The sequence below is a fragment of the Mercurialis annua genome, linkage group LG3, assembly GCF_937616625.2.
Source record: "Mercurialis annua linkage group LG3, ddMerAnnu1.2, whole genome shotgun sequence".
Taxonomy (NCBI): domain Eukaryota; kingdom Viridiplantae; phylum Streptophyta; class Magnoliopsida; order Malpighiales; family Euphorbiaceae; genus Mercurialis; species Mercurialis annua.
The window spans coordinates 62901570-62915873 of record NC_065572.1 but is presented as its reverse complement, the minus strand read 5'-3'; the positions used below and the strand labels follow the sequence as shown (position 1 = coordinate 62915873).

Here is a 14304-nt window from a genome sequence, read left to right as displayed (position 1 = left end):
GCTAATCACAAACACTAAATGATTAATAAAAAATGATAATCAACAACAAAAAAAGCAATCAATTGGTTTGATGCACAATAAATTAAAGAGGTATACAAGGATTGGAATTCTCTCAAATTCAAAATGAACTTGAGGGGGTCATGTTTACAATTTACACCGTTCATTATAAAATGAACGGGGTAGATCAAAAAGGTAGAATTTTAATCAAATTAATTTACACCGTTCATTTTACAATGAAAGGTCAAGTTCATTTGAACTTGAGGGAATTCAAATCCGGTAGAAAATTGATTCCTGGAGAGTTATAGTTACTGTAAGAGTATCTAACCATATAAATGTGGTGGTTGAGTATTTATAATTTCCAACTCTCCTTCAAGTCATCCAAGTGATGATAAAATTTTATGCTGAAACTAGCATTGTCACGCGGTGACATACACGTTTTAGTTAATTTTTAAAATAGTTTTAATTTAATTATGATTTTTAGTTAATTTTTAAAAATAAAAAATTTATTTATATTTTTTTGAATGGAAATGAATATGATTTTATTTTTTTGGCTTAGTTAATTGAATGATTTCATATTTTACGTAAAAAAATTGTCAAAAATTGAGTACAACTGAAATGAGAAAATGCGAAATAAGGTAAAATTGACCAATTTTTTAAACATAAGGATATGATTAAAAAGAAGCTAAAAGGTCAGGATTCTTTAAGATATTAAGCCATATATATATATGTATACACACACGTTTTAAAGTTCGGTTTTTCAGTCGATTAAGTTAACCACTGATAATCAAACCAAAATTAAAAATCAATATTTTCATTAATTTACATCAAAATCAATTAATTTGAACCATTTTAACTAAATTAAAATAGATTTTAGTATGGTTTAGTTCGATTTAATGGTTTGGTTCGGTTTTTGCTCACTCTAACAACGATAGGTATCATTTTTAGTGGATAATTGAGTATAGTGGCCCTGGATTTTGTAGGTATTTCCTAGTTGTCAACAAGAACAGAACATGACGCTGTCTTTCATCAAAAACTAAGTAAGCACACTCTCTTGATCATTTCAAGAAAATAAAAAAAATGCAGTCATCTGCCACGTCACCTCCATCTTCTCCTTTTCTACGCGCCACCGGTTCTCGCTACCTCATACGACGCCGTACCAGTCTTAGTCTCTCAATCCTATCTTCTCCTCTCTGCTACTCAATTTTTAGATCCAAAAACCCTACTCAACAACTCCGATTATCCGCTTCCCTCACCGATAACCACCGCGAAACTACCACCACCACTTCTTGGTTCTCTCGCTTCACCGCCGCCGAGCAAAACGAGGAGTATAATGGATGGGCTGTCATTGAAACTCCTTCTCCTAGTCCTAACGAGAACGGTTTTTTTTCTTTCTTTAAACTCATAATAATCAATTTAATGCCATTTTTTAAAACTTTTAGCTACTGAAAGTGTTTAATTGTGTGAAATGTTAGGGTTTAGTAAGAATTTGATTGGTGGTGGTGCTTGTGCTGTTGTTGCTGCTCTTGCTGTTGTTGCTTATTTCTCGCTCTTTAGAAATGGTAAGTAAATTCTACAGTTAATTAGATTTTATTTCGTTTGATGTAAATGTGATTGTTTATTTTGATATTTTTTGGCTTAATTACTTAAAAAACCCTCACCTTTAATTTTGTTTTCGTTTATATCCTGACCTAGAAAAATTGTCACAAATACTCATGACCTTGTCTTTATGTTTCACCTCAACCCCAAATTTCAAAAAAAAGATGATTTATTGAAAATAACTAAATATAAGGATTATTTAATACCTTTTTTTAATAAAAAAATTACAAACAAATACTTCATCTTTAAAAACGTTCAAATAAGTCCTAAAATTAATTATTTTTTTAATTTCAATAAAATAAAATAAACAAAATATTTTCAAAAAGTAACTAACTTTTACACTTAATTTTTCTATATTACACTTAGTTTGTCCTAAAGTAATTGATTTTATTAAAGAAGAAGAGGTTTTTGTATAATTAATAATATTGACGTGTAATTAGAATATATATTAAAAATGAAGGACTATTTTAAACTTTTTTTCAAATAAAAAGAAGTAAATTTAATACCTCGAGGGTAGAGGTGAAACATAAAGACAAGGTCATGAGTATATGTGACAATTTTCCTAGGTCAGGGTATAAACGAAAAAGAAGTTAAAGGTGAGGGTTTTTTAAGTAATTAAGCCATATTTTTTTGTGTTTTCTTTTGTTTTAAATTTTACAGGTTTTAAGTTGAGATTTTCCCGTCCGGTGCATGGAATTACAAGTTCGATTGATACTGTGGAAGCTAGGTCTGGTGATAATGCGGGTGTTTCTGATATAAGTTCAGAATTTATAACTCAACAACCTACTGGAGAAGCTCCAACACCAGGTATATTCATTCTTCTGATACCTTTTCTTTTCGAATTTTATTTATTTTGTCGTTTCATGGCGTCTAGAGATTGGAACTATACCTTCTTAGTTAGAGGAAGACATTCCTAAGTGGAATAGTAATTTGGTTTGGAATTATAGTTAATCTCTAGCAAGTGTTGGAGACATTAAAATGCTATCCTTCTATAGACATTGTTGTAAAGGTGGATTGGCCTCTTATATGTTTAGTTAATGGAAGTTTATCATTGGGGAATTGAATGCCTGATGGCATTGTTATTTGTTTTTATGCCCTTTTTTGTGTATCTTTTGAAGTTTTGATAATGCTCTTTTTCTTACCCTCTAAATGCTCAATGTTAATTAATTCATTTCAGAACCTCTGGATTCTGCTTCTTTAACTTTTTGTTTTGGTTATCCTTGAACTTCAGTGTCCATACAGAAGCTTGAACGAGTTAAATTGTCCGTTCTTGTGGATTCTACGCAATTGGAAGCTCTCTCAGTTTTGAAGAAACTTAAGGTTCGTTTTTGGAGCATTTTCTGCATTTGAAAATCTTACTTTCTGGTCAACAAGGCAACAAAGATAAGGCATACGTATGTAACAAGTGGTCAAGCACTCATAGTTTTGTCCAGTTAATTGGTTTTGTGGAAGCTCTGTATTACATGGGTGAAACTAAACAGGTGAATACGCACTACTAAAATTTCTAACTCTGGATGAAGAAAGAATTGGAGAGATCAGAGAATAATAAAATGCAAAGTTCAAATGCAAATGAGCATTTGATATCATGGTGTTACATAGTAGTTATAACACACTTATCATGAAGTGTTTAAGAAATTTTGTTCCACTTGTACTTGATTTTGATATAATTATATGGTTTTTTTTCTTTTGAATTCTGCAACTTCTTAGTCCCTTTTGTTCTCTTCACTATCTAGATATGGAATTGTTTGTTAGATGATTTGAGGTTTTAGTCCAGTTCTGAGCATGAAAATTTCAACCTCATTTAAGGTATACAGATCATTGAAGATGATGTAAGGGCTGACGAATTATGCACTAAAAGGGAATATGCAAGATGGTTAGTCCGGCTAAATTCATTATTGGAGAGGTAGTAACTGCTCTACAAATATCATGGAAATATTGTGAATCTAAAGCATATATTGCTAGAATGCTTTTGCACCCTATATCTCTCAGACGGCATTGTTGGCGTGTACTGTGTAGGAATCCAAAACACAGAATTGCATATCTATCATTTCGTGGTTCTGTAGTAGCTGCATTTGATGATGTGGGTGTTGAAGATCCTGATTTTGATGCCATCCAAGGTAAATCTTGTTTTATTTATTTCTTTATTGTAAACTTATTTTGCTTGCTATGTTAATGTTTTTTTTTTGTTTATTTGTTTTGGTAACGCAATTACAATATTCATTTCTTGGTTTGCAAAATAGCTCTTGCAGAGGCTGGTTTAATACCCAGCAAGATAACGGGCACCAATTCAGAAGGAGATGGAAATTTCTGCTTTCACCCTGAGAAGTATGAATGCCCATCCAATATTATGTACTTTTTAAGAACGTAAGCTGTCCTTTTTCCCCCTAATTTGCTGCAATGTTTTGTACTGTAGGTTTATTTCTCGTCTGGATTTGATCAACTGGAAAGCTCAGTTAGAGTATGATTTTTTTCCAGGAATGGCAGAACAGGTAAATTATGTATTAAATATGTAACTCATGAATATACCGACTGATTGAAAATGAGTATATTTACAGAGTAAATAGATTTATTTACTAGCCTTTTGCAGCTTTTAAAACCTGACTTGTATACAGTCCAGATGTCAAGGACAAAAGTAGATTATATGGATGTTAAGGATATCAGTGCAGAGGCATCACCTGAATTCTTTATCTTGTTGGCTGGGGACAATAGCATAATCAGAAAAGTTTTTGGTATAGTCCTATCACCTTCTTCTTAAAACCTTTTGCATTAAAGTTAAAGCTAGCAATTTCTAAAGCTTATTGCTGCATATGACATGAGCAATTGAGAACCTGAAGCTCAAAAACATATATATGTAAATGCTCTCTCCACAGTAAGCTTAGTTTTACTTGCACGGTTGCACTCATGTTGTACGCATATAATAAATTGTAATTTGTTCAAAGGTAATGTAAGGAAATATGAGAATTTCGGCTTCTTTTTAGTATAATATAAGTGGATTGTGCTAAGTGTAAATGCATAAATTGATCACATAGATGCACAAACACACATAAATCAAGGAAGATGATCAATCTGCTTAGTGCCTGTGTGACAGATATTCAATTGCGTCTTTTAAAATCATTGATAATGGCATTCACTTTAGAGGGCGAGTGCTACACAATATTATATAATTTCTGATGATAGTAAATCATATATGATGATGATCCCGAGTTTATGTTTGTGCAGGACAGAGTAGGCGGTTTCAACCAAATAAGCCTTTGACAAAGGCACAAGCAGCAGTGGCAATGACAAGTGGCCGGATGTCAGAAGCAGTGTATAATGAAATATCAAGACTGGAGGCTGAGAATTCTTCAAGACAAGCTGCATTAAAGGAAATAAGGTTCGAAATGCTTGACAAAGGAGACATAGAGAGATTTTGGATTGAGAAGATAAATGAAGAGAGAACCCGTGGACTTGAGGTTCAGAAACTATATATGACTGTTTTACATGATTTGGAACTGGAGAAAGATATTCAGGTGAAAGCTTTGGCAGAATGTTTGAAGGAGAAAGCAGCAATGAATTGCCAGATGCAATTGCTTGTTGTTCTAAAGGAAGAGGTCGATGAGATGTCAGAACAACTGGCTTCTGAGAGGGCTGTTTATGCAGCAGAGCAATGTAATCTACAAAAATTGCTTAATGAGTTACAGACCAAGCAGGAAGGGATACTTAACAAAAAATCTGTACTGGAAGCTGAAATTGAAGCTCTTCGGATTCTTAGGTAAGTAAAATAATCTATTTGTTGAAATCATGGTCAATATTTATAGCTTGATATAGTACTTGCTGGATTTGACAAATCAGACATCTGCTTCAGTTTTTCTTTAGTGTATACTGCATAACAAATAGCATTTGTAGTAAGGATTTAGTGTTAAGGTTTTAGGGTATTAGGGTTTTGGGATTTAGGTTCAGTAATTTGAGTAATAGGGTTAAGGGTATAGGGTGTATAGGTTACATTTTAGTAATGCACCGACTTCTCTTCTCTCGTGTTTTAACTTTTAAGCTATTATTTGAAACTTGTTCTGTTCTGGAATGTTGTGTGATAAGTTTTTGCCAACACTAAGGAAATATCTCTTTTTGCACCGAACGTTTATGTAACATTTCTTGTTTGTTATCTGTATATAGTTCTAATTTCTAATGAGTTGAAGTTCGACATTGCAGATCTTGGGTAGAGGATGAAGCTAAGAAAAGCCAAGCCCGTGCAAAAGTTCTCGAGGAGGTAGGAAGAAGGTGGAAATGGGAAAATCAAGGCTGAATCCGCTAGGGGAGATGAACCAATATTCACCTGATGTATGTCCCTCTTAATAGGGGATTGTGTAAGAAACTGTGATTGATAATGTTATATGGTATAGGAGATTTTGGTCGGGTGTCAATGTTTGTAGAGTAGAGATCATTCTGTTGCTACATTTTACTTGATTAAGCAAATAGATAACTTCTGAGATTTGAGGTGTAGCAAATCTTCCTCTTCACATATTCTTGGTAGAATTTGGTGGTTAAACCAGCAAGAGCTGATGTGATATGATAATGACACTGCCTAGATGATTCTTGTGGGTTTCACACCAACTACATTGGGGTAATGGGATTGTGTAGATGCAATCCTTTATTGTGATTGGACGACTTTCCAATCAATAACCAAGTAAAACTGAATTGATCAGTTTAACTAATCTATTTTGGTTAATTTTGATAAAAGGCTTTGTTAGTTTAGTCGTGATTAACAAAAATAGTAATCTATTTAACTTTGAAAGATAGTATATTTAAATAGATTACTATTCCATATATATATATATATATATATATATATATATATATATATATATATATATTCTTCTTTTACAATCGATGTTACTGTATTTAAATACTTACCACTTCACATTTATATTTATAATTTTGAATACATACATCTTCATCTATTGATATATTTTAATATTAATTAAATGTTATTATATCTATTTATGATATTTAAAAATATTTTTGGACTAAATTATTAAAAATATGATTTCAATGAGAAATTCGACTAAATTAAATATTTTAAAGTTAACAATATAAACTATAATAAAAGATAAAAAATAATTAATCAACAGATAAATTTGTGTGCATAGCGCAAATCTATCCTAAAACTATTAGGATTCATAAACGTTATAATAGATTTATAATTAAGTATTAGTTGGAGTTAAAAAGTGTGGTTTTTATTCTATATTTTGAGTATTGGTTGGAGATAATCTGAAGTAATTAACTTTCTAAAAATTAAGGTAATTATGTATTCTTAATTTTATATTTACAATCTATTTTTGATATTTTATTTCCATTTTTGAAAATAATTTTGAAATTTCATATTATTATTTTTATATATTTTTTATTTCAACATTTTCTTTTGTTGATAGCATCACAGCTATTAAAGTAAGTTAATAGTGGTTTCTTGTTTAGTTTTTATTAACCCATAGCATTCAAAAATAACAAAAAAATTATCATTTTGGCGCTTCTCTCTTCCCTCAACTCTAACAGCTACACACAGGTATCCATCCTTGCCTCATCTACACTTGAGTTTAATTTCAGTTTTTATTCTAACAATAAACATTAATCTTTAAGTCTTAGTTGCTTGATGTTTTTCTTGTTTTTTACTCTAAAATGGGACAAAAAGAAAAAAAAAAGAATAAGATTATGTTAGTAAGTTGTAACTGTTAGTAAGAATCACTAAATTATTGAGAGTCCCACAGCCACTGCATTGCTTCTCTATTTGGATAATAATTTGGCTGCTTCTACTATCTTTCTTGCCTGTGGAGACCACTCTATTTAAAGACCCTGATTTATTTTTTATTTTTTTTGTTTCAATTTTATCGTCATTTTAAAAGTTTATAACAACAAATTCCTCGGCCAAACGTTGGCTTATTGATGAGGATTTTTGTCATTGTTGTCTGCTCTTATCTTTAACAGCTCACCTCGTTTTTTCTTCAATTTTTGATTAACATTTTCAACCATTAGGTTTTTAACAGTGACTTAAGAACCGGACCGGACGGTTTGACCATGAATAGGAAACCATGTTTCTCTTAAAATCGGATATACGGTTCAACCGCTTTGAAACGACCAAAATCATATGAACCGGAAAATTATTAAATTGGTTGAACCGTAAAAATCGTCCGGTTTTGATAAATTTTGTTATAGTTCATTTATTGTTATTTTTAAAATATGAATACTCATATATATAAGATAGGTCTAATAATATTTTTTATAGGAGTCATATATGATACATATATAAATTTTAAGAAAACATTTAAATATAAAATATTGCAAAAATTTGTAAATTTATTTATTTTATTCAAGCGATTGAACCAGTTAAACCGTGGACCAGTAGCCACGCCAGTTCGGCCATTTGTTTGATTTTTAAAATACTGTTTTTACACTATTTGGCTTTTCTATGACATGATTAGAAAGCAAAGATAAATGCTGTTAAATATGTTTGTGTATGTTCTTGTTATCTAGGCTTAGAATTGCCACCTAGTTTTGCCCCAAAAAAAGGGTAAAAGATTGTCAATAATTTTCAGAGAAAAGCCAAAAAGGAAAATGTGTGATTTTTTTGTTAAGGCATTGAATCAGCCAAAAAAGGTAGCTTTATTTTGTATATGCTTGGCTTATATCTTACAAATGCTCCAGTCCATTAAGTAAATTTCCTACAATTAATTCTTAGCCTTACTTTACTATCTTATCTGCCTTACTTTCCATTCTTCATTGTGTTTGCAAACCAACAATAAACTGACCCACCACCTCAATAGTAATGTTTAGTCTTTAATGCCAAAAATTAACACTATTTAGTTAAGTCTCTAAACCTTTGGCAATTAATGCAGGGCTATGTTGCGCGGAAATTTATCAAGTCCTATGTTTTGGCGTTTTGTTTCCGTTTCTGAAAACGGTTCCAAAAACTCCGAAACTTTACATTTATAATTTATTCTTCTTATAAAGAATATCGTTTTTTGTTTTTCATTTTAACGTTTCCGTTTCCGTGCAACCTAGATGCAATTGGGGGGTATTATCTGAACTGGATACTATGTTTCTTTACTTTTCTGAAAGAAGTCAAAGGACAAGGTCAGTAAAATGGTTTATGTTAATATTTTCTTGAGCTGTTATTAACTTTAAATTAAATTTATCAGCTGACCAGACACCTAAAAAGGTTACCAACACATAACAGCTAACTAGATGTCATTTAATATGAGGCATAACATACTAGTCATTGCTATACCTTCCCATTTCATTTTCCTATTTTACAGTTAAAGGTGATACATAGATAAACCTTAAACAAAATTTACTGTTGCTAGTGTCCTTTTCAGGTGTGTTTTCTGCATTCCCTTGAAATAAAATGGTATTTTGTCAGCATTTTGTGGCAAATTGTCAAAATATTTTTAAAGCAAAACTGGCCACTACTTACATTGGTGGTTCTTGTAGCTCTTAACATGATAGTTGTGTTGGAATTCTGTTTATCAGAAATGTTTTGTTGGTTAGTAAGCCTCCATTTGAAAGGTCTGTCCGCCTGATAAGATGATAATTCCTGTTTTACAGAAATATTTATTTCTATATAGCCATTGAACCTCATCCGATTTTAACTTTTGTAATCTCGTTTTTTATAGAATAGCACAAGCACAGGATTTCATATAGCTCCTCTTTGCTTCTGAAGATTCTTAGACTTAGAAGCTCTTGGTGCTTTTTAAGGCACTGATGGCTTAAGAACTAGTTATGGGTTGAAATGGGTGGAGAAATGTTTTTGAATTTGTTTGCTTCAATAGATGACTGCAAGGCTGAGATTCTGCTATCAACAATTCCTACATGATAGTCAGGTTCGGCTTCCTGGTTGCTGCTTCTATTGCAGCTTATGCAGTTAAGCAGCATAGTGTCAAGCCACCAAGCAGTCAACCCAAGCCTTCAGGTAATATATTCCAGAATTCGACTTATTAGTTTTAAATTTTTAATTATAGTTTATCCACTTTCCTAGTTTTATAAGTGCTAGGATTATGTATTTGGCCTATCATATATCCGATTCACTTCGTATTTGTTTTGTATTCTTATCTTTTATGTTTTACTTTTGGCTTGGAAATATTGCATTTCAGAAAATGGTGAAACAATCCTTGATGAACATCCAGTCGAGGGAAGCGACAAAGAGCAGATTACAAATTATGAAGATATCCTCAAAGAAAAAGATGTAAGTACATACACAAATAAGTTGCGAGCTCACTTTCTACCACAGGCTTATCTATTCATCCACAAAACCTTATGTATTTCTAGATAAACTAGATACTGTGTCCTTTGTTTATTCTAAAATGAATGCCAATAACATTGCAGAGGGTGGAAGAAGAAGAAGAGGAAGAGGAAGATGAAGAAGAGGTCAAACTGATAAGTAGTGTATTTGATCGGGTTCATGATACTGCAGCTAGTACGGAAGATGAAGATATTTTTCCCGAGTTTGAGGATCTTCTTTCTGGGGAGATTGAATATCCATTACCTGGTGATATTGGTGATAAAGGTGGTAAAGATAAGATTTATGAAACTGAGATGGCAAACAATGCGAGTGAGCTGGAACGTTTACGTAACTTGGTTAGGGAATTAGAGGAAAGAGAGGTCAAACTTGAAGGGGAATTGCTCGAGTACTATGGTTTAAAGGAGCAAGAATCAGATGTTGTAGAAATACAAAGGCAGCTCAAGATCAAGACAGTTGAGATTGACATGTTGAACATCACAATTAATTCTTTGCAGGCTGAGAGGAAGAAACTGCAAGAAGAGGTTGCAAATGGAGAATCTGCCAAGAAGGAATTGGAAGTAGCAAGGTATAAGTTAAAGGAGCTGCAAAGGCAAATTCAGCTTGATGCCAACCAGACGAAGGGCCAATTAATATTGCTCAAACAACAAGTTTCTGGTCTTCAAGCAAAAGAGGAAGAAGCCATCAAGAAGGACACAGAGCTCGAGAAAAAGCTAAAATTTGTGAAAAATTTAGAGGTTGAAGTTGTAGAACTTAGGAGGAAGAATAAAGAGCTTCAGCATGAAAAGAGAGAATTGACTGTTAAACTGGATGCCGCTCAAGCTAAAGTAACTGCCCTTTCTAATATGACAGAGGTAAGGACCACTTGTCTTTCGCATATACGTTTATGCGTCCATCTTATTTCTGACTGTAGCCTCCATATTTTCCGGGGTTTCAAATATGTTTGTTTACTATTTCTTATGTTATTATGTCCTTTCAGCTGATTAGTAAATCAAATCATGTCCACTTCGAGAGTGATTTCAGTAGATAGATAATTATTGTCGGGGTTTAACGGCTGCTTAACATCCTTGATATGTTTAAACTATTTTAGGGTGATATGCCCAGTTTACTCCTACTATTAGAGTTTTGTAGCTTCTCAACCTGGTTTCATTGGTATTTTGTACTGACATTTAGGATGATAGACTTCGTAGAAATGTAGCAAACACTTGTTTCTACGATGTAATTTCAGAATTTGATGGAATATTCACTAGCTTTAATTGGGAAATCACCGCATATGTATCTTTCATTTGTGCTTGACTATTTCATTGGTTAAATCTTTTCTTACAATATCTCATCTTTTAATACTGTAGAGCGAACGGGTCGCCAATGCTAGAGAGGATGTCAATAATTTAAGACATGCAAATGAAGATTTACAAAAGCAAGTGGAAGGACTTCAAATGAACAGGTTTAGTGAAGTTGAGGAACTAGTGTACCTTCGTTGGGTGAATGCATGCTTGAGGTTTGAACTCCGAAACTACCAAGCGCCTCCAGGAAAAACTACCGCACGTGATCTGAGCAAAAGTCTGAGCCCCAGGTCCCAAGAGAGGGCTAAAAACCTAATGCTAGAATATGCAGGATCAGAACGTGGACAAGGAGATACGGATCTTGAAAGCAACTTTTCTCACCCATCTTCTCCTGGAAGCGAGGACTTCGACAATGTTTCTATTGATAGCTCGACTAGCAGATACAGTAGTATCAGTAAGAAAACTGGTTTGATCCAAAAGCTCAAGAAATGGGGAAGAAGCAAAGATGATTCAAGTGCTATTTCATCCCCATCCAGATCTCTTTATGGAGACTCTCCGGGCAGGAAAAGCGTGAGCCTTCGATCAAGAGGTCCATTGGAGTCCTTGATGATGAGGAATGCTGGTGATACTGTAACCATCACAACATTTGGGAAGAGTGAGCAAGATATTCCTAACTCTCCTGAAACTCCTTCAAATCTTCCACCTATTAGAACACAAATTTCACCTGGCGACTCGCTAAATTCTGTTGCTTCATCTTTCCATTTAATGTCCAAGTCAGTTGAAGGAGTTCATGATGAAAAATATCCTGCCTATAAAGACCGACATAAATTGGCTGTAGAGAGGGAGAAACATATCAAGGAAAAGGCAGATAAAGCTAGAGCAGTAAGGTTTGGCGATATTTCAAAGTTTGATTCCATATCCAAAGGGGGAAAAGAGCCACCAATACGTTTGCCATCACAACTAGCTCACATAAAAGAGAAACCAATTGCACCTTCTGGTGATTCAAATGACCAATCTAATGATGATAAGGCTGCTGAATCTCAAACAGTAAGCAAGATGAAATTTGCTCACATTGAGAAGAGGCCTCCTAGGGTGCCTCGACCACCTCCTAATCCATCTGCTGCTGCTGCTGCTCCAGCTAACACAAAAACCACTCCTTCAAGTGGAGGGCCACCTCCACCACCCCCTCCACCAGGTATCCCTGCACCGCCTCGACCACCTGGTGCACCGCCCCTTCCACCTCCTCCACCAGGAAGCTTGCCAAGAGGAGCAGCAAGCGGAGACAAAGTTCACCGAGCTCCTGAACTAGTTGAATTTTATCAGTCATTGATGAAGCGTGAGGCAAAGAAGGATACATCACCATTAATTTCTTCAACATCTAATACATCAGAAGCTAGGAGCAACATGATTGGGGAAATTGAGAACAGATCAACTTTCCTCTTAGCCGTGAGTTAAAATTTCATCTTTGTTTTCATTATCTTTTCCACATACTTCTCAAATATAGGTCTAGCTAGCTACTCATGTAAAAAAAATTAAAGATATGATATCATGTGTTCTGCATGCAGGTGAAAGCTGATGTAGAAACTCAAGGAGACTTTGTCCAGTCATTGGCAATGGAAGTTCGATCTGCTTCCTTTGCCAGCATTGATGATTTGGTAGCCTTTGTAAATTGGCTAGATGAAGAGCTATCATTCTTGGTATGTCATTGACCTCCCACTGTCTAGAATGCATAAATCATTTGTCAGCAGCTATGTTGCAGGGGAACTTGTCGAGTGTTATGTTTCAGCATTTCGTATCCATTTTTGAAAGCCCTTTTGAAACTTCAAAACTACAAATTTATGATCTATTTTTGTAAAAAAATATCTCTTTATCATTTTCCATTTGAGCATTTCCGTTTCCCTACAACATAGGTCGGCAATAATGAAATGTTAACTTTTTGCTCATCTGTTCTTGATTAATAGGTTGATGAACGGGCAGTTCTCAAGCACTTTGATTGGCCTGAAAGTAAAGCTGATGCATTGAGAGAGGCTGCTTTTGAATATCAGGACCTGATGAAATTAGAGAAGCAGGTCTCCTCTTTTGTTGATGATCCCAACCTCTCATGTGATGCTGCTTTGAAGAAAATGTACAAATTGCTTGAAAAGTAAGTCTCTTTCTTTATATGTATCCTTCATACAAGACAATATGTCAATCTGGAGAGACTGAAAACTCGGTAGCATAATTTATGTATGGTTGTTCGAAACATCTATCATAATTTTTTTTGGTCTATTCAATTTGGCAGTCTCATTGTATTTTTTGACCTTTTGGCAGGGTGGAAAATAGTGTATATGCACTTTTACGTACAAGGGACATGGCGATTTCTCGATATAAGGAGTTTGGAATTCCAGTTAATTGGTTATCAGATTCAGGAATTGTTGGCAAGGTATACTTTCAAACTGGATTTCTGTTACAAATTCTTTCTGTCAATGTTTAGCTGTCTGTTTTATTCATTCTATCTTGGTTATATAGTATTTAGTTTGTTATTAGCATATGCTATTCAGTTATGATGAAGTATACGTGAAAACACTTACCTTTATGAAGTTCAGTGCTATAATTTGTTCATTTAACCTATGTTTTATTGCAGATCAAGCTCTCATCTGTGCAATTAGCAAAGAAGTACATGAACCGCGTAGCGTCAGAACTTGATGCAATGAGTGGACCTGAGAAGGAACCAAATAGAGAGTTTTTACTTCTACAAGGCGTGCGTTTTGCCTTCCGAGTTCATCAGGTATATTTACCGAATCATTTCTATATTTGAACACGGTCCGTTCTTAGGCACAGTAGATGTACGAGACTCTTTATGGCATTAGTTTTAATTGCATATAATACAAATATTTAATTTCTGATAAATCTGCAAATATTGCTATTGGCCTGAACCTATTTCCAGTTTGCCGGAGGTTTTGACGCAGAGAGCATGAAGACTTTTGAAGAACTAAGGAACCGTGTAAATGCAAAAACGGAAACGGTAGAGGACGATAAACCAGAAGGATAATAATAGTTTTCTTTTGTATTTTCTACTGTATATTTCATCATTGCATAGAACAGTGTATAGAAGATCTGATATACTACAATCAGTTCAAATTGAGCCTAAAAGAAAATAAAGTTGTCTTTAACAGAGTT

The 14304-nt window shown here is 33.9% G+C and overlaps 2 protein-coding genes across 4 annotated transcripts; both read left to right on the top strand.

Annotated features, from left to right (window-relative positions):
* The first annotated feature begins 994 nt into the window (after positions 1–994).
* LOC126674407 (uncharacterized) lies at positions 995–6064 on the top strand. 2 transcript variants are annotated; one of them, XM_050368854.2, is made up of 11 exons: positions 995–1378; positions 1473–1559; positions 2257–2403; positions 2828–2916; positions 3411–3499; positions 3613–3713; positions 3837–3921; positions 4010–4085; positions 4184–4325; positions 4816–5347; positions 5785–6064. In XM_050368854.2, the coding sequence occupies exons 1-11, from the start codon at positions 1078–1080 to the stop codon at positions 5876–5878; spliced, it is 1743 nt and encodes a 580-aa protein (XP_050224811.1). In that variant the 5' UTR covers positions 995–1077; the 3' UTR covers positions 5879–6064. The 2 variants fall into 2 exon arrangements, with proteins under 2 accessions (XP_050224811.1, XP_050224812.1); XM_050368855.2 differs by having other exon boundaries at positions 996–1378; positions 4214–4325.
* Positions 6065–9021: 2957 nt separating this feature from the next.
* Positions 9022–14297, top strand: LOC126675350 (protein CHUP1, chloroplastic). Of its 2 annotated transcripts, XM_050369983.2 has the most exons (10): positions 9022–9132; positions 9240–9535; positions 9717–9808; positions 9949–10716; positions 11212–12591; positions 12711–12842; positions 13107–13288; positions 13456–13567; positions 13769–13912; positions 14072–14297. In XM_050369983.2, the coding sequence occupies exons 2-10, from the start codon at positions 9436–9438 to the stop codon at positions 14174–14176; spliced, it is 3015 nt and encodes a 1004-aa protein (XP_050225940.1). In that variant the 5' UTR covers positions 9022–9132; positions 9240–9435; the 3' UTR covers positions 14177–14297. The 2 variants fall into 2 exon arrangements, with proteins under 2 accessions (XP_050225940.1, XP_050225939.1); XM_050369982.2 differs by having other exon boundaries at positions 9022–9535.
* Positions 14298–14304: the final 7 nt, after the last annotated feature.